We start from the raw sequence: 20,493 nt of genomic DNA on the forward strand, positions 1-20,493 counted from the left end.
TTTGAGTAACAAGTTTTCACATGCAGTCTCATTGTAAAAAGAGGGTCTGTTCAAAATACAGAGAAAAATCAATAGTAAAAGTTTGGTTCTGTTTTGTGTGAAGATATCTGTGCTATAAAAAATAAATGGGGGAATTTAGCCTGCAGGATAGGATATAGTTAACTTTGACTGTAGAAACTGCCACATAGTGGGAGTTCCAGAGAGCAGAATAAATGTGTCTTTGGTGCCAGGTCTGGTTTGCCTGTAGTTTCCATCTTCCATCTGGCATTGACAACACCACCTGAGGTAGGAAGGTGGAAGCAGGACCACCCCAGTTGCCTATGGCTGCTTTTTCCATTGGTACTGGACAGACCTCAGAGCTTGGAGGCATGAGCTTTGGCCTGTAAAGGGTAGAAGTTTTGAGGCCAAACCAGAGATTTTGCAGTTTCTTTTCCCAGAAGGGAGGTATTTTTTCTTATTTCAGTTTAAGCAGAGTTAAAACTACAGGGGAGAACCCAGTCTGCTGTCTTCTGTATCCCTTGAAGTGGTGACACATGATGTTGGCCATGGATTTGTTTTGTGGTGTGAGCCACTGAATTTTTAAAAATCTTTTTTTTCTAGAAGTGTATTCAAGATCTGAAGCCATATTTTTAAGAGTAAAAATGTCTTTTTAATTAAAATGTGAGGTTATAATAATGACTTTCTGGTTGGCAAATAACTGATTTACATCAAGCCCCAACTTAAAACATAGTGCTTGGAGCACCATGAATACAAAATTTTATCCTTTCTTATCCCATGTGTAGGAGGAATCCATCACAATTGCAGATACAATGAAGCAGTGGATTTTGACATTTTATTAAAGTTTGGACATGTAATCACTCTTCAATGTTCTGTTCAAAGGAGCCTCAGCAGAAAATAGCATAAAATTACCATGCACTGATAATGGAGAGAAGCACTGAACTTCAGATTTACACTCTTATTACTTGTTCCATCACATTCAGTTCTTTGTTGTGTTGTCTTTATGGCTTCTGGCGTTCTGAGAGTAAGGTTCCCATTCATTTTTGGAACTCTAAAAGGACATAAATTATAATGGCTGAATTCTGATATGACATGGGTTAACAAAAGTATAGAAGTTCTTTACTCTCAACTCTCAAAAGCAAAGCTAATATATTTTCCTACTGTTTTCTTTTGATTTCTTTTCCAAACACACAAGAAAAGTTAACTGTCGCTGACATTTGAGGTACATGTTGTGTTATATTTCTCTGTGGTAAAGTTACGTTTTAAATACTAGCATTAAATTCTGGACTCTGATTATAAAGAAAGTCACTTTCATTTGTAAAGTTAATTTTGTAATTTCTATCATGAGAATTTTACATATAAATATTTTTGTAAGTTGCCTTTTTCAAACATCTTGGCACAAGGAACGCAGCTAAAATGGAAGGAGAATTGTTTATGGGGAGAGAGAAACTTTCTAATCTCAAAAGAAGTCTATCATGTTTAAAGAAAAACATAGTTTTATTGATAAAAGAATTATTAAATAAATCTACTAGGTTCACCGGGTAATAACTTTTCACCTCTTGCAACTGCTGCAACAAACAAAGAAATAGTTTACTGTTATGACTTTGCTGAAGTAGGTGGGAAAGGAATTGCCTGTTCTGTTTATTTACCAGTAAGCAGAAAAAAAGGAAAAAAAAATCAGGTATTCAAACAGAAGTCTTAAAAAAAAGCCACAGAGAGAGAGAAGGCTGTAAACTCTTTGTACTGTCTTTGACTTTGTACTTTTTGCATATTTGAACTTTCCCTCCCAGGGTTTTTTCATATTGCAGATTTCTGTGCATGAGTAGATTTCTTAAAGGGTTGTAGATACAGCCTTTAAAGGTGTCCTTCAGGTTGGTAGTAGATAGTCTCAACTTCTGTAAACAGATTAGGCTTTGTCAAAGTGTTTTGGGTTTATTTTTTGAGGGGGATATTGTAATCTGTGATGGTTTACAGGCAAATCACGTGGATGATGACTATGCCTTCATGATAGCATACAGAGATTTTTTCTGGTTTGTCAAAAAGTGAGCATTGTTGCTTCTGTCAGAGTACTTTTCACAGAAGTGATGAAGTCTCGTGCAGTAGCTTTGCTGATGTAACCCTAAAGTCTTAAGGCTTGGAAAGTTCTAATTTTACCTGGTATTTCTCTGCTAACCAAACCCTTCACTTGGTTACAGCGAAGGTGGGCACAGAGCACTTTTGTTGGCAAAGAGTTCAGTCTTAGCAAGAAGCTGCAGCAACTTAAGATACTGTTTTATCCAGCTGTTCCTGGGTACTCTGCGCCCACGGCACAACCAGTAGGAGGAATGTGCTAGCAATCCACAGCCACGTGCCTGCAAAATCCAGGAGTTCAGTTTACACCACTACAGTCCTTAAGGATTGTTTGCCTAGGTAAGCTCAGGTAAACAACCCTTCTGTTTAAGGGAAGTGCCCTCTCAAATCCGCTGGCAGTATTGTTTGTAAAAATGAAATATTTTAAATAGTAAGGCTCTGCCAACCTGGCTTATTTGGTTGGAGTGGATTAGGTTGGGCTGTTTGTACAAGAGGGGATTTGCAGGTGGGTACAGGGGGCTGCAGGGGAAAGGATGAGTGACAGATGACAGGCAAAGCCTGTTACCCACTGAGGCACAGTGGGCACTGCTTCCACCAGTGCACCAGAACCAAGTGTCAGCCTGGAGGGTAGTCACAGTCCCAGGGAAGCACTGTTGTCATCAATACAGCAGGAGCAAGGGCTCTGTAATCAAATTGTCTTGTGAATTGGTGTGGCGGTACGAGGTCTGTGGAAAGTGGTGAAAGAAATGTGTGATTTGAAGGTATTTTAGGTATTTCATCAATGGGTTTGGAGAACACACCCTAATTAATAAAAGTCAGTTGGTTTTAAAGTTGAAACTTTTGAGTGCAAATGCATGTTGTGAGTAATATCTGAGCAGAATGATTTCACTGGAAGGCCTTTCCATCTGGTAAAGCCAAAACCACCTCCAAAATATATCAATAAAAAGCTACTAGAGTTTATTTTGCTGATGTATCATTTTACGCCTGCAGAATGGAAGTGCAGTTTCATTTAGTTGTCCTGATTGATAGTAAGGGAATCATTGTGGAGTGGGCTTCAGAGCATGTAATCAAGGATTTCTGAAACATTTATGCTTTGTCTGCTAGTAGTGTTCAACCTCTTGCTGCTGTTTCTCACTGCTTCTCCATACACTGGGAAAGCAAGGGGCCATGAATCCAAGCCTTCTCTTCAAGGAGCTGCTGTTAGTTGTCTGTAAGCGGACCCCATATGTATTTGCTAACATGTAATTCTCAGCAGAACTTGGGCCCCTGGCATATCTATCCTCTGTGTAGGTTACTGTGTTTTTTCCTTCACAGGGCTAAAGTGTTGCACAAAGTCACATGTAGCAACACTAGGAACAGAACTCAGGACTCATTTTAACAAAAGAAAAAGATAAATTAGGCCAAAGGCTGGTTTCTTCAGCTTACTTGTCTTTTGAACTGAATAACTGAAATGTGTTTTAACAATGCTCTTTGTTTATCTATTTATTTGAAAACACATATGGAATAGATGACTTGGCATGTCCCATCAGACAATAGGGGATTTTAGTGTGTGTATGTGTCAGTGAGCTGGGACTGCTAGTATAGGAGAAGCTCTTGTAACTGCAACAGTTACAAGGATAGCAGGATAACAAACACAACTGAATTTTGTGATAGATATCTTGAGGTTGGATTAAGTAATTTGCCTCTAGAATTTTCTCAAAAAAAGCTGCTTTTGAAGTCAGATGTGCCACTCTTTGCATTTATTGGATTTGGGAGGTTTTAATGATTAAAGCAGCAGTAATATGGGCTTATAAAATGTTGGGTCAAATCATGGCAGTACCATGAAGCCCCAGTTAATTCAGTGCACTTGTCCTACTGATAGGGAATCCAATGTATTTTGGCTTCTGTGACTGTGACCAGTTGGTACTGTGAACGTGTCATCTTCCAGCTCAGCGAAGTTGGCTTGATAAACTGCCACCCTTTGGGCTACTTGCAGGTATTTGTCATGCATCCTGCCAGCAGACTTATGCACTTTCAGATCTGCCGCTTAAGCTGCTCATGTCATTACTTCTTAGCCTGTTTAAGGGGGAAAACGTGCATTTATTGCCAAAGATCTACTTCTATATATAGTTGTATAAGCCAATTTAGCTCACAGACTGAAATCTATTAAGGAGGGGAGAGTAATCTCTTCTGGTATAGCTATATCCAGCAGAGAATATGCCCATGGCTTGCCATTTTGAAAGCTGGTTTTGACAAGTTTGTTTGAGAAAAGCTTATAGAAGGTATGCTGTCTTACAGTGAAGGATGTCTTTAGAGAGATATGGGCATTTACTTAGGAGAAGATAGCAGTAGGCATGAGGAATGCCTCTGGAGCAGATGGGCCTCTGATCTAGAACTCTTCTTGATGTAAAGCGTGTTTGGTTGTCAGTGGTGCTCTTCACGTGTATTTGAAAATGGGATTTGAACTGGTAAAAGCATGGTATCCTCCTCTTCCTAAATATTTCCTTGTCAATTTCTGCTGATGTTGTCTAAAGTCAACCTCTCTGCTGTGCACAGAGGCATTGATGTGGAGAGTGTGTTCTTGCAGATTTGGTGTTCCCAGCCATGGCCCCAGAGTTTGTTTACAACCATAAGGTGGGAATGGCAACATGAAGAAGCAGTCTTAATTCCTAGCCAGGTTTTTAGTCTGTTTTATCTCTAGGTTAAGCCCTCAGCTTGTGAGCCCCTTGCTCCTTTTGGTCCCTTTGAGCTGGGGTCTTTACCATATCTCTAAGTAGTTCTTACTTTGAAAGGGCAATCTTATTATGAGGAATATTGATGTTACTTGATAAACCTTTGGTATACACATTGAGCTATCTGTTCCTTTCCTTTCCAGCTTCAAGATTGCTCTGAAAAATGCTAATAAATTCGGAGTTTCTTGAAACTAGCTTAACATGAAGAATCAAATATACTCAATTCAGTTACTGGTTTAATGCAGATCAAGATAGTATTTTCACCTCATTCCCAAAGGCACCTAAAGGAAAAGTGCAATTCCATGATGGTATCCATACAGATAAAAGGTAGTATAACTGCATTATTTGGAAACTGCTGCAAGCTACTTCTCTTTTCCCTTTCATTTAAAAACATTTTGAAGACACTAATGCTGTGGGGAATGAGTCTTAACATTTGAGCACTGGGAAATTTTTTTGTAGTTGTCTGTTCTTCCAGAATATTTCGGAGAACTGTGGTTTTGTTTCAGTGAAATGAAAAGTTGGAAGAACTTGTAGAAGGTTTAGAAAGACCTATCGGGGCATAAAATTCCTGAAATTCTTGTGTTTTCTGGGAGAAAACACAGTTGATAATTTCTTTTAGACTGAGGTTTTGGTTGGGCAGGACCAGATTTGTTCAGGTGTTATTGCTCAAACTTTTGTTAGAGAATGTAAGCTGGGTATGTGGCAGCAGTCCAGCTGGACAAAACTGCATCTCTTGTTGATACCATCAGCTGGCTGCTTGCATGGTGGGGTCTTGTTTGGGGACCAGTTACACATTCTGTTTCATTGAGGGCTAAGTCAGTATCTCAGTAGTGAGAAAAGGTGAAGGGTATATGAACCACTCCTTGGGATCTCTCTAGGTCTCACGTACCCTTGAGCACAAATTCTCCTCAGGAGCTGAAGACACTTTGATTGCTTATTTAAATATTTAGGTAGATATAAAACCAGAATAATGTTAACTGCCAGTTGCAGCTATAGAAAATGCCCTTCCAAAAGATTGAGAGGGTTGGATTTGGTATGCTGGTTGTTTCCACAGCCTTCATGACAGCTTCTTAGCCTGGTATCCATCCCCATTCTCATACTTGGGCATCTGCTAAATTTTTAAGTTAAGAGTTCTACTTTCTATTGCAACAAAAGAGTATAGTTTTTGTGGAGGTGAAGGGGGCATTATGATTGTTTCTCACACATTTTTTTTTTTTAATTCTGAGATGAGATTTCTTTTGGCACAGCCATCTCTTTAACCTTGGTGTACACTGCCTCTGCTTAGAAAACAGTGTTAGTATCACAACTCTTCAAAACAGATACCTTTTAGATTGTAATAGATGTCCCCTGGAAACTGGAAATGGGAAATGAGTTGGATTGTCCGTGTCTTGGAACTGTTGACCCATGCTTTAGATCAGTGCAGGCTCTGGCTGAGTCTTCCGCTTTTTTCTTTTCCCCATTTAGCCTGTAATACTGAACGGCTAACCCAGCTTACCAGTCACGTTTCTATAGCTCCTTTCAGAGAGGCACACAAAACTGCCAGCTGTCTACCTGCTGTTAAAGCAAAACCCACCATTCCTGAAGTAGATGCACATAATATGGAAATGTAACCAGCTATCATGAACGGGAAAGTGAACAAAGCCCAGTTAGTGTTAATGTTCTTGCTTCTCAGTATGTACACCTGCTGAGTCACATTCAACTTTACTCTGTGATATAGCAAATGAAGTACTTAACATTTTTTCCCTAGGTATTTTGCATAAAGAAGCACGAAGCTTGTTCAGGTTTTCTGGTTAACAGGATACTATTCCGAGAGCACCCATTGTGCTCTTGGAACTGAGTAGCCCACACATCTTGCCACAGATGTGGGGCTTGTCTGTCTCAAAGGAAGAGAATTTCAGAGGGCTCTTTGAAGGACTGCACTGATAAGGAGGCTGACATCCCTATCTTAAGTTGAAATGTACCTTATTGTTTTAGCTTTAACCCAGTAGTCTGCACTACCTAAAATGCCTGTATTACAGGGAAGGTCAGTATCCTCTGCTGTCTTTTCCTTGACAGGTTGATTGCTCAGTCTAAACTTGAGACTGTTGGATTCCCTTCTTAAACTAGCTGTCCACCAAACTTTCTTTGTATTAATCAGAATCAGTAAATATGAGCATACTGTGCATAAGGCACATGAAAAGATGGTTGCTGCAGCTGTTTTAAAAACCCCAGAGCTTTGCCATGTGACTTGTGCCATGTAATGTTCTCATGCTGGCTTACTTAGGGGGAACACCTTCATATTTTTGAGTCTTGCATAGCAGAGAATGAGGGTTGCTCATTGCAATGTTGCATGCAAATCCAGAGACCACCCGCTGTTCCTAAACACAGGGAATTAAAATAATTTGTAACCAGGAGAGACTTTGGATGAAGTTTGCCAGAAACGTAGTAGGAACCAAAATAAAAGAGCTTCTAGTACAGGTCAACCAATTCAGCTTTTGGAATCAGCATAGCGTAGGAGTTCCTAATCCCTCTGGTGGTAGTGGTCTGCCTTCTAATTTTAGTCTCTTTCAGTTTACTTGTAAAGCACAATAGACCAGTGGAAAAAATCTGCATTTTAAAAAACTTTTTGAAGAGCAGGCATGAGTCATACCTGTCCCTGCAGGCCGTTTAAAGGCTGCCAACAGTTAGCTGGGAAGAAGTGTATTTAAACTGTGTTCATGCCAATTTAAATCACTTTATACAAAAGCATGAATGAGGTTGTAGTATTCCATTAAGGCTGTTGTTATCAAATTTTAATGAGGAACTATATTTACACAAGCAGCAAATGAGTTCTTCCCAGAATTTTCTTTTTAATCAAAAATTACTAAACATTATCTATGATTTTACAAGGGACAGAAGTGAACATTGTAGAATCCTGTCCCAGTGGGGAAATTCAGCTAACAACTGGGATGTGTTTAAATAACTGCACAGAAATTGAAATTTAGGTTCATCAGCGAATGATCTGGTCAGTGGCTCATAGCATGTTTTGTTGAAGGTAGGTAGTAAAATGGGGATTCAGGACTGGCCAGTTTTCAAGGCACAAGTTTGTTCTGTGTCTGAAATTAGACTAAAGGGAAGAGTCCTCATGATGTGTGAAGCTTGTGTTGAAGGTTAAATTAAAAGGGGCTTAACTAACGCTAGTCTGCACTTTGATTTTTTGCCAACTTTCTGATCAAAAAAATGAGACTTCGCTAAATACCAGACTGCAGGCTGGTGCTCTCATCCTCCTCCCTCCTGCTTCCCTTTCCCACTTCCATTCAGTCTCTCCCTGTCACATCAGTAGGCCTATGACATACAGCAGGATATTTTTCCATTTCTGTGAGAAAGATTGGCATACATAAACCAGTTTGGCACTGATTGAATATTAGAGATAGAGTATGATAATAAAAGGAAAGTGGGTAAAAAAATCCCTAGAGATTTGTCAGAACATTGCTGGCATTGCTTAAGCAATATTATAGCTAATAACAAGCTTTAGTAGTTGCTTTCAGCAAAATAAAAGGAATAGGAACTAGGACATATATTTGCACAGACTTTGTTACAGAATCTTAAATCTCTCTTTCAGTGTGCTAATTTCAAATAATAGTTTGCAATATTCTGTATTTTTTTCCTCTTAATTTTGAAATAGTTTCAAGATATTTTCCTGTACAACCAACCATACTGGTGACATGGACTATTTCTTGGCATTTTCTTTTGTAACATTTAATTGGTAAATCAGTAGCATTAGATGGACTTCATTTCCTTAAATAGTTGGATTTGTGAAATACTGAGTCACCATAAACTTACAAACTTTAAAACCATGGTTGCCGTCTAATTTTGTGGTTACAAATGAATGGAACAGCAAACAAAAAAACTTTGAAATCTTTAATTTACTCCATCCTGTCTATAAATAAAGAAATTGTAAGTTTCAAAACCGAGGAGTTTAGTTAACTGTCTTGCTATTTAACCCACAGTGAATGGATAGGTTTAGGGAGTACATCAGTTCCATTACACTGATTTGGCAAGTTGACATAAGTTTTTAGAGAAATGGCTAAATATGTGATGTCTGAGGTTATGTGAATGTTGCAACATGCAGTTTTCCTTAAGGGTAGAAACAGGGGTTTTTAGCTTGTAGTTTTTTAAATTTAAGTAGAAATGTTATAGCTTTATAAAGGAAGCATAAGCTTTTATTGAACAAAATGCCTTCACAAAAGAAGCTTAGATGTAGCAGTGGACAGGTATAGACAGGTATGGTAGTTTTCCTTTTTTTTTTTCTTTTTTTTATGCTTAGTTCTTAGGTTTTCTATAGGTAGCACTGTTTGAAAATATCTCTGAAACACTGTAAAATATACCATCTATTTAATACTTCCCGAATTCTATGAAACATTTGTTATAAAGAGTTGTGCTGGTAAAGCTAAATTCACTGTAAAAAAAAAAAATTAGCAATTGTCATCCCTCTTGCCTGGATGAGGGACTGGTTACCCAAAGTTATGCAATGCTGTGTCTCTTGTAGAGGCAGGCAAGCATGCTGTGCGGTTTCTAGACTGGAAGCACCTGTTCAAGGAAGAGTGTTTTTAGTTGGGGCAGGTTTGCTGGCCTGCTTGCTCTGCCTGTGGCCCATTTTGACATGCAATTGCACAGCATAAGGTTAATGACAGTGGGTTAGCAAGCCTTCAAAGCATCTGGTGTGACCCCAGGATGCCTGGCATTCCTCTCTGCTCTGCAAAGGTTTGGCATCCATCCTCCACTGCAGGAAGAATGTACTCAGGAGAAACCAGCTCACAGAGCACCCCCAGGCCTCTAGAGAGGGGTGAGTTGTCATGGCAATAAATCATGAGGGCTCATGGAAAAGGAGTAAATCCCCTTCTCTGTGCTGTACCATAGGCATGGGGTGGGTGAGAAGAGGAAGCTGGATCAAGCAGGTAGAATGTGCAATTTTTCCTTTTATAACCACCGTTGCCACTTAATGCTAGGGCAGAGTGTGTGTCATGGGAAAATGACCATTTTCATGTACCAGAGACACTCTGGGCTGCAAGGAGCCTGCGTCCTACCAGCCACAGTGCTGATCAGCCTGACCTGACTGACCTGGGACTCAGGGAGCATTCTGTAGCCAAAGGCATTGTCGGCAGAACTGCATCTTCCCTCTAGTGGCTGTTTCCAGCTGCTCTGCAGATGTGGGCAAGAATGGCAGAGAAAACACCAAATATCCGCTAGATAACTTGCTGGTGCAGGTATTAGACAAAGCACAAGATAAGCATTTCAGGGGGCTGAAGCACTTCTGTGAAGACAGGCTGAGAGAGCTGGGGTTGTTCACCCTGGAGGCTCCAGGGAGACTTCACTGTGGCCTTTCAGTTCCTCAAGAAGGCTTATAAAAATGGGGGAGAGTCACTTTTTATACAGGCAGGTAGTGACTGAACAAGGGGGAACAGTTTAAAGCTGAAAGAGAAGAGATTTATGTTAGATGTTTGGAAGAAATACTTTACCAAGGGGCTCAGGAGGCACTAAAGAAGGTTGCTCAGAGAAGCCCCATATCTAGAATTGTTCAAGGCCAGGAGGTTGGATGAGGCCCTGAGCAACCTGATCTAGTGGGTGGCATCAAAGACCACAGCAGGGGAGGTTGGAACTAAATGATCTTGAAGGCCCCTTCAACTCAGGCCTTTTTATAATTCTGTGATTCTGTGTCCTGCAGTCCAGACGTCCCCTGCCATGCACATGCTTGAACATTGTATGGAAAAATGCTTGCTCTGAATACCAGGGAGGGAGAAAACATGGTCAAAGTTGGGAAGGGGAAGGAAAGGAGTTATAAGGTGGGACAATAAGTCTTGTTAGACTGTGATGCTGTGAAGAGGGCAGGATGGACAAAACTGCTGGGGAAATACTGGGCCAGAATATTAATACAGGAAGCACAGGGCAAGAGAATGGAGGGCCTTCCATGGTCCTCCATCCCCATCCATGGAATGGGGATGGATGGTGCTTACAGAGAAACAAGGAAGAGGAAAAGACAGAGAGAGCCCAGGAAATTCATACACGTTAACAGAACAATCGCCTCTCAAAAACTGAGACTCAAGGGTCCTACACTTCTCTTACCAGCAAACTGCCCTGGCACATCATGTTTCACCTTCTAGAGCTTTTGCACCAAAGGTGGTATCCTGCTGTTCCTCACTGCTGGTTTCCCACAGTGGTGGGAACACAGGCTGTGTTCCTGTGTTCCTGCCTGCCAACTGCACAGGGAGTCAATGCATTGCCACATGATGGGGTGAATTTCCTTGATGCTATAAAATGGATGCCAGGATGCCATGCCTAAAACATTTGAATGTTTGCCTTTACAAACTTGATGCATGTGCACAGGTAGATAACAATGTATAATGAATCAAAAACCATTTGTTTCCACAGAATCTCTCTTATTTAGTATGTACCATGCACAGGCTATCTTGTTAAGCAGCTTTTTCAGAGTAAAAGCATCTTACTCCTGTCATTTCAAATTCTTTTGAATGCTTGGTTTTGTAACCTTTTACCCCCTTTAGGTAAAACAGGTAGAAAAAGAGATTTGACATTTTTAATAGTTTTTTCTTTACATTCTTCCTAAATCTTTCTGGCTTAATCTCTAATTCCAAGAATTCTTCGGTCTGTAGCCTAAAGACTCACAAATAGCCCCTTTTCATTCTCACGTACCACAAATGATGACAGAAACTATTTTGTAAATAAATTTGTATAGATTATGCCAGACAAACAAGTGCAAAAAGCACTTCTCATGGCAATTGAAATTAAGCTATCTCAAAAAAAAAAAAAAAAGAAAAGAAAAAGGAAAAAAAAAATAAAAGAAAACTTAACAGAAAACAGTAGTAGATACCAGTCCCCCATTTGTATTCAGCGCAAAGGACAGACATTTTAGGTAAGCCTTCCAAGTCCAAACACACATTTCTTTTTCTGTACAAAGGTGATTTGCCAACCTGCTGAAAACAGTTGAAAACAGTTTGAACATTGGTGTTCAAAGGCATAAATGCACAATTCTCCAATCTGGAAACATTCTTGTCAATATAAGCAATACAACTCAGCTCTGTGGTTGAAATACTGAAAAAGTGAACTGATCACTATTAATTTATTTTGTATTGTGTTTGTCATCTGTTGATCAGCAAGGAGGGCTTGTGCTTTTGTGCCTGCGAACAGTCTCTATGAATGGTTTTTTAACTTTGTGGACTATTGTCACATGCAGAATCTGTGAAATGACTATTATAGAAATATAAGGTAAAATTATTTTAAAAATACCCCAGGCAGTGACTGCTATCTTCATATTGTGCCAACAGAATACCTTGTGCCCAGGTGGCCTCTGGTTGCTGGTGTGGCAGCCACTGCCCTTGACTTCAGCGGTGTGTGCGGATATCTGGGAGAAGAGTGGGCCAAGGGAGGGAAGTGGATGGGATGTGTGGTGCCAGCTTCCTCCTCAGTGCAAGTGTGGGAGCCAGCAGCTGGCAGGGGTTGCTCTGCAGGGCCACCCGGGCTTGCCGAGTGTGTAACAGCAAGGTCATCACTTCAGGAAATTTAGAAATGTCCTTTGGTCTCTGAAGCTGCTGTGACTCAGAAGCACAGCCTGGTTCAATGTGAACTTGAGTGATTAGCACAGCTATTACTGCATCTATAAATAGAATTCATCTTACAATATATTAAGTTTAATGATATAATAAATAGATTACAGTTAACTTTAATAGGAGCACAATGAATGTAGACACAGTTCTTACGAAGATCTGCTGCCATTAGAGACTGTTTTGCAAGACGTATTATATGTAATATCTTCTTCCTTTGAAAAATAAATAATCTTACAATACTGTGTAAAAACAAAACTCAGTAAAGCAACTCATAATGTTCCTGTTGCACAGAAAGTGGTGAAGGATGTGAAAGTGCAGGTTGCATGATCAACCTTAACTCTGCTCCTTATGAATATGCACTATGAAAAGAATGTTTATTATATGCTAATACTGCTAGTTTTAAAACAAACCATGTATTTCTGTGTAGGAAACTTGCATGTGGTTACTGTCACAGGGAATTAAAAGCAACAGGAAGCTTAGCTGCACTGATATTTTGTTTTAATTTATCTTTTTCTTTAACAAGAAGAAAAATGCTTTGGGAAGAAAAATGTTCTGTTTCTGTTGGTTTTATTCAGTGAAATAATATAGAGCTCTAATGAGACGAGCTTCCTGGAGTTACAACGTGACATGTTTAAAGAAGGTTGGCATTATACCCCCCTGCCGGTGGTTCACCTTGTTGTGCTTGTTTTGTGGTAAATCTTTGAGTGTCCATTTCCATTTATCACAGACTGAAATACATTTTTCCATGCAAATAAGTTGTTCTGGTGACAGTACAGTCCTCTGGGTTCGGAGGACAAAGCCCAAACCCCACAGTTTGTTGCCTTTTCACCCAGGGCTGTAGTTTTGCAAGTGTTCAAGGTAAGGTAGCTCTTCTAGGGGCTTGGGGAGGTTAAAAAGGAGAGTGTGAGCTGTACCTCTTGCTATGCAGGCACACACATGTGTGTGGCTGTGCGATGAGGGAGATGAGGAATCTGACTTGGCTGGAAAATAGCCTAGCAAAAAGGTCCCAAGGTCTGTTACCACTGTAGTTGACCACAGAGCCATACAATGAAGTCTGTGGTCACACCTGAGAAGGTGATATGAGCATAGAAATGAATGGCTAAGGGCAGCCACAAGTGCAGCACCTGTTTGGTTTTTTCTTCTTCTCCCCAGTGGCTGTGCCGGCTTAAATGCACACGAAGCTATAGCTGAGAGAGTGGTGCCTCTAGGTGTAAATAATAGGCTTATCCTCTCTGCATGGGACACTCAGGTCATAGCTCCTCATACCTCTTTCTCAGTGGTGTAGCTGGCTCAAGGAGTTTGTGCCCTGCCTGTGAATTGCTCATTTGCTTCTGCTGGCTCAGCTGTTTGTGAAAGCATGGTAGAAATTTAAACTAGCAACTAGTTCTAAAAGAAAGAAAAAAAAAAACCCAAGGGTAAAAACTTAAACCCATCTCTCTTCACCCTGCATCAGTTAATGAATGTGGTTCACAGGGTGTTTCTACAGGTGTTTGTTCCTGCAGAAATAAGGGCAAGAGCCATTCGGGGACAGGAATGAGCAGGTGAGCCTCGGACATCTTTAAGCTGGTGTTATCACCAAGGAAGAGTGCATGGATTTGTTCCTTTCATTAATGGGCATACAACAGCTTTGGCTGTACTCCTTTAAAATAACCTAAGCATCGAAGCATATGTTGCAAGTTCTGTGCCCAACTACAGGGAACCAGCAAAGAGGACAGGATGTATGACCTTCAAAGGAGAGTTCTGCTCTGCTGGAGACACAGTGATGCAGTATTACATTAAGCCTGTCTGTGAAATCTCCTTGCTCTTAAAACATAATTTGAAGTTTATTATAAGCATCCAGTGCTGAAGTCTGTTATATGCACTTCATGTTTAAATCCTTTTCAAAGCTATTTTTTACAGCCATTAACTAGCACACCTTTTGAATTCTATCACAATGTATTTAGAACTCTATTTGATTAAAGGCAGGTATGTTAAGAAAGTGGTTTATGGGAAATCTCTGCTATAGATATATACCTTTAAAATGGTATCTGTAATCAAAGTTCACACTATTCTAATAGGATCAGGATTTATAAATAAATATTAATTGATTTTTTTCAGCTGCTACTGATGCCGTTTCCTTCCTTGCAGAAACAAAGCTTAAAGGCTTTTTACAGTTTTGTTTGGTTGCATTACCTTACTTTGCATGGAAATCACGGATAATCATGAGTGGGGAATTTCATTTTGAAAGCAGTCTTCAAAATGCTTTGCCAAGAAACATTATACAGTTAGTGAAACAGTTTAGTATTACCTATCCTACTTCATAATACGTATTCTCCACTACACTTAAGTAAGCTTTGGAAGGCTTCATGCAACTTAATGTAATGGCTCTCTGGATCTTTCCTCCCTGTTGCTTTCACCACCTCCTCCCGAACCTTAAGTTCATCAGTATTATAAAAATGTCATTTATAATTAAGCTGCTGATCAGTGCACATTGCAGTGTCCAGAATTGCTTGTATTACACTTGAACTACACATGATCATAAGTGTAAATTTCTTCCTGTAACTGTGTTGAGGCAAACATGCAGGAATGAACCTTTCTAAGCTTGCTGCCCACATTATAAATAAATTGAGCAGAAATTCTTCTATCTGAACTGCTTCCAGGGAGCCAAGCTGCTTTTGTTCTTCCCTCATAGCTGTAATGTAGCAGCTGTTGGTCACAAACCGGTGCACCTAAATTCATTTCTCCAGCTCTGTTGTGTGGCATTAATACTAATGGTATATTCTACACAGTTACACCTGTGTGATAGGTGCATCCTACACTGTACCCTTGAACTTCCTTAGCAAATACCCATTTTCCTTAACTGGTGAGTGTGCTAAACCTTTGTCTCACCCTGCCCACAGGTCTGGAATTTACCTATGAAATACTTCCAGCTCAGCAGTTAGGATGCACACTAATAAATCTCAAATCTGCAGCCTGTAAGGCTGCTGCCTAGCCCAAATGAAACTGGGAGAAACCGTGAGAACATGGGGTTTCTATGATCCCAGTGGGTCACTTGTTTAATTTCATTATAATTCAAAAAGAAAAAGATCTGACAATAATCGCAGTGCCTTTTTGTAGTGGAAAGGCCCACCCTGAATTACTTTGAAACATGTTCAACACTTGCTATCGTGTGGAGTATTTTTCTCCTTTTCTGAGACCTTACACATGTTGGACTCTAGCATGTGCCTTTCTCATTGAGTAAATGGGAACTTGGGCTTTTAAATGTAGGTGTCCTAAGAAAAGCTGCAGTTAAATGTCTAAAGCAGATGGCAGAAGTACCTCTCTGTGGGGCCAGATTCTTGCCTGAATAGGAGCATTTGGCAAATTAAATGAAGTATGTAGCTGGATGAATAGGTCGAATATAGAAGACAAAGTGCTGGCTGCTGCAGCTGCCCAAACTAGATTACTGAGCAGAAGGGGAGTGTTTAAAGCCTAAGTGGGTCCAAATTTGAGAAAGGGAGAAACAACTAAGCATGACTGTTCTTCTCGGGTCATCTTCACACCCTGAGTCCAGGGTAAATCTTGCACAGCTAAGGATTTGGCCCCTCCCACTTAGGATGTTTGATTTCCTGGATAGAAAAAACCCCGCAATCCTATTAGACAACACACAAAAATCCCTCTGAAATGTTTCTAAAGGAGTCAGTCTGCTAAGCGTCTGCTAAATGTGCAGAGTACACAGAATCCCTTCTGGCACTGTCTTGAATGATGCATTTACCAATATTAATGGAGATACCAAACCATATTGCTCCACAGTTCCTCTTGCAGACATTATGCTCCTGACACACATATGTGTGTATGTGAAGTGCCAATTATGGTTTTTTTCATTCCCTGGTTTAAGCACCAGTGTTTTAATGCTGAGTGGCCATTACCACAGCCAGACCATCCTGTGGTCTCTCCACTCAAAAAATGTTTCTCCAACTAAAAAAAAAACAAACCCAACAAAAAAATGTTGTTTCTTTGGTCTGTTGCACTGTAATCTCCATTCTTCTGGGGATTATATAGCTCTGCGGGTGATTTCTGTAATTCATTCTAGTCTTTCATTAGAAGTAATAGACAGTCTTAATTACAGCATGCCACATGACAAACTGGTAAAGGTGCTAGAAGTGTTGCCAACAGGAAAAGAATTGGATGCTGTGAATTTTTTTTTAATTAAGAGTTGGCAGTACTGACGGGAAATAAGATTGGACTTGTGTCCACTGAAAACTATGTAATTTTGGTGTAGATATTTTTCTAAATGTCATGGATTTTATGTTGTTTGTGGTTTTAAGAACTTGAAAAATTATTGTCAGCTCAAACAAAGTAAGACCAACCTTTGAAATTACCTGTATACCAAACAGGGAAAGAAATGGTAATTTTTGATTTTTCTCTTAACATTGCTTTAAACTGTAGTCTTCCTCAGTGTACCTTAATTTGTGATGAACATTTACTTTATACCATTAAGTATTCCTGGGGCATTAAGTTACTGTAGTAAATATTATTTACAGTGTTGGTAGAGATGTAAGTGAATGCATCATCTTTGCTGCTTGCTGTCAGGCTCTCAAAAGCACCTGCAGGGTTGGGGTCTTATTCCTGCGCCTTTGTATTTTCCCAGAAGGCACAGAGTGAAGCTGTGTGACCTCAGTCTTCCCAGGTTAGGCAGTTCCACATTACTTTTGTAAAACCTTAATTAATTTCCTAAAGGGCGATTGTAGTGCATTCATTACACAGGTTTTTTCTGAGGACAGGGTGGTTCTCAAAGTCAAGAGAGAGAGAAGTCCTTTCTAGAAAGGAATTTGGAGTGGGAGTCTAACAGTTGGTGCCCTCAGCCTTTGGTGGAGCATATTCTTCTCCAATAACTAGGGTGAGCTTAGGCTGTGGTTAGGCATTTTGGGGAAGAGCAAACGTCCAACTGGAGTAATTTTGCAATTACTCAGAAACTATCAAACTTAGTTTGAGATAGAAGGAATGGTTTTTTATTTGTGGAGAATCAAAAGTTGGACCACTACAGAGAAAAATAATAAAAAGGTGAGAGCCAGAGCCATAACCACATGCAATTATTGTTTTTTGCTCTGAGAAAGGCAGACTGCTAGATGAGAGATGGTCATTGTTCAAATGTCACATCTGTCTGTGATATCTGTATCTAAAATTAGGAAAAACCCCAAACCTTTTGTGCAGAATAAATACCTGACATACCAAGTTTTCTACCATTAGCAAATGATTGTTGGGGTTATTACATGGGTCCTGACTGTGGCAAAGTGATTAGTAGTTAAGTCAGTGGGATTTTTTACCATGAGAGAATATCTGTCAATCATGATCAAAAGAGAAGTAATCTGCAATAGCAGTACTCCAAAAGAGAGGAAAATAGTAATTTCTAATTATTATTCAACTCATTGACTGCTTAATTCCAAAGCACGTTTTGTTGAAAAGATAAATCTAGCCATGCTGTCAGATTACACTTGCCTTTGGGCTGGGGGAGATGCTAATCCCCGGGGATTTCCTGCCCATTCCTGCTTCTGTGCTGGAGCAAGAGTAGCCATCATCCCCCTTCTGCATCGTGTGCAATCACTGATGCACTCGAGAAGGGACAGAGATAGCTGCAAGAATCACGAGACATTAGGCAAGCACATATATAAAGTACTTCTAAGTTCTCACAGTGATAATGTTCAAATTCTTTCTTACTCTGATGGTTTGAGTATTAATTTGCTTCCTGTGATTATTTAATGTGTATATGCAGCCTGTCTTTTTTTTTTCCCCCTTCCCTTTTGCATGTAATGTGCTAGCAAAGGAAAGCAGTTATAGTCTCCCGGGATATGTACAGCTCTGTTCATATCTGAGGTATGAAGTCAACTCAAGACCATTTTGTTCTCATAAAATATACAGCACTGCAGTTTAGTAGATAATGGCATAAATACCAAGATTTGATGGGCAGAACCATTTTCACTGGGAGATGAAAAACACTGTGAGGACTCAGTGCTGGATGGGAGACACATAAAACCATAGAGAGGCAGAATCTGTGCTGTGGGGGTAGTGATTTCACCTTCTCTGGGTATGCTAACACCTGCCACACTTAGCATTGGCTAAATAATAATATATAAAAGATTTTTTAAAGTACTAATGAGGAAGCTAATGGATTTTACAGAAAGTGCTTCCACTCCTTTAGATGTGTGTTCTGTAAAGGTAGAACCTTTTTTTTTGTGCTGCTTTGGGTGATAAAGGAGATAGTTTCCTCTCAGATCTGTAGGAATGGACTACATGCTTCCTTCTGTTTGAGTGCATCGGTCTGGAGGGCTGCTGAGCATCTCCAGTTTCCACCTGGGGAAAATTACAGGGGAATGCTGCAGCTGCAGATCATGTTCAGGGTATGCTCTGTTCTGAACTTGGGCAGAAAACTTTGCAGGAGGGAAAAGAAAAAAAAATAGAAAAATTTCTGAAGCTTGAGTTTTCTGTATAAAAATTTTAAAAATCAAGCTGCATAGCTTGCTGTGCCGGTTCCAGAAATCTGTCTGAGAGCCCAGCCATATGTCAGGAACTTCAATGCCCTTGAATCGAGCCGTAAGGGTGAGCTGGACAGATTTTGTTGATGTGAAGAATGACCAAAAAAGGAGCTTTCTTTAGCAAGTAATTACCAAGGGCTTTCCTTGTGCTTTCACTGAAATACAGGTGAGAATCCTGCGTAGGATTTGAAGCCCGAGCTAAGATGGCTTGGTGCCGCCCAAGAGCTGCCGCGTACGGGAGAGGGGAGCGTGTGCGCGTCCAGGCTGTTCCAGGTGCGCGGGGAAGGCTGCCTGCCTCCCTGCTGGGGAAACCCCGCTCCTGCCTCCGACAGCTCCGCCGCGGCTCCGCTCTGGATTAGTACTTTAATGTATATTACATAATTGCTGGATTCGGGTCTTTTAACAACTAAATTTTCAAAAACCGCTTATTCTATTGTCTAGCCAATAGAGGGTATTTCAGCATCTTTTTTTTCCCTGGCAAAACTGTAGTGCATTTCAAATTATTCTAAAATTACCCGCACTTTTGAAGGACTAATTTGCGTCTGTCCACGGAATGCAGACATGGACGAGTCCAGCCGGGCCTGCCGAGGGCGATGGTATAATTATAATTAGTGGAAACGAGCTTGTTTTGCACCCGCTTGGAAAACCGTGGAGAGAGCGGCACTGAGAGAACAGAGCGAGGGCTGGGGGCAGCCCCTGCCTCGGAGGCGGTGCGGGAGAAGGGGGCGGGGGGGCTGGGGGAAGGTGAAAGGGGGGAATAGCCGCAAACCCACGCAGCACTGAGGGTTTTCTTAAAATTTCTTCCCCTCTGCGCGGGGCGGGGGCGGTTTCCCGGCGGCGGGGCCCGCGGGTCCCTCCCGGCCGCGCATCCCGCAGTGCCGCGCCGCCGCTGCGGAGGCGGGCGGGGAGGGAGGGACGGGGCGGGCGCGGGGGGCGGGCGGAGGCAGGCGGCGGGCAGGGCGGGCAGGGGGAGCCGCGCTCCGCGCAGGCAGGGCAGGGCAGGGCCGGGCCAGCCGGGCCGAGCAGCGCCGCCGCCGCCGCCCGCCGTGCCCGAGCATGTCGGCGCGGGAGGCGGTGACCTACCTGCCGGAGAAGGGGCTGTACTGCCAGCGCCTGCCCGGCCGCCGGGCCCGCGGGGCGCCGCCGCCGCCGCGCAAGGGGAAGCGCGCCGACACCATGGGCTTCTACGGCACCCTCAAGATGATCTTCTACAAAGTGAGTGGCCGCCCCCTCCCCTCCCCTCCCCGCGAGTGCGCGGCCGCGGAGGGCGAGGAGGGCAGGGAGGGGCGGGCGGGGGCCGCGCGTCCCCCGCGCCGGGTCCGCGGGCGGAGACGTGCCGGCGGCGGGGGCTGCTGCCGGCCGTAGCTGCAGTCTGTGCGCTGCCGGGGAGCGCTGCCAGCGCTTGGTGGCGGGCGGTGATGCGGAATGCAGTTTGCTGCCCCTTCTTTTCATTTTATATATATTTTTTTTTTTAATTTTTCTGTATACAGCAGTCTCGGTTAGTTTGATAAATAAACGTTGTCTGAAGGAGTTGTGTTTTCCTAGCGACAAATTAAATGTTTAGAGGGATGTTTGCTCGACGGTTTCTGTGTTTTGGTTACACAGGGACCTTACTGATGTCTGAATCTTGTCACTAGACCTCTCTGC

The 20,493-nt window shown here is 41.6% G+C and overlaps 1 protein-coding gene and 1 long non-coding RNA gene across 4 annotated transcripts in view; one reads left to right on the forward strand and one right to left on the reverse strand.

Moving 5' to 3' along the window:
- FBXW7 (F-box and WD repeat domain containing 7) overlaps positions 1–20,493 on the forward strand; it is a 175,361-nt gene that overhangs the window by 122,226 nt on the left and 32,642 nt on the right. Inside the window, exon 1 of one of the 3 annotated variants that reach the window (XM_030271518.4) lies at positions 19,779–20,061. The exons of the other annotated variants lie outside the window; for them this stretch is intronic. Coding sequence (XP_030127378.1) covers positions 19,903–20,061 — 159 coding nt within the window. The 5' untranslated portion in view covers positions 19,779–19,902. Of the gene's footprint in view, positions 1–19,778; positions 20,062–20,493 lie in introns of those variants that run through there. 3 annotated transcript variants of the gene reach the window in all.
- Positions 816–20,067, reverse strand: LOC140683968 (uncharacterized). Its single transcript, XR_012055683.1, has 3 exons — positions 19,930–20,067; positions 17,813–17,946; positions 816–1,048 (listed from the first exon to the last, which is right to left on the reverse strand). It is a non-coding gene; the product is annotated as an uncharacterized lncRNA (long non-coding RNA).

Source organism: Taeniopygia guttata, chromosome 4 (assembly GCF_048771995.1).
Source record: "Taeniopygia guttata chromosome 4, bTaeGut7.mat, whole genome shotgun sequence".
NCBI classification, from domain to species: Eukaryota; Metazoa; Chordata; class Aves; order Passeriformes; family Estrildidae; genus Taeniopygia; species Taeniopygia guttata.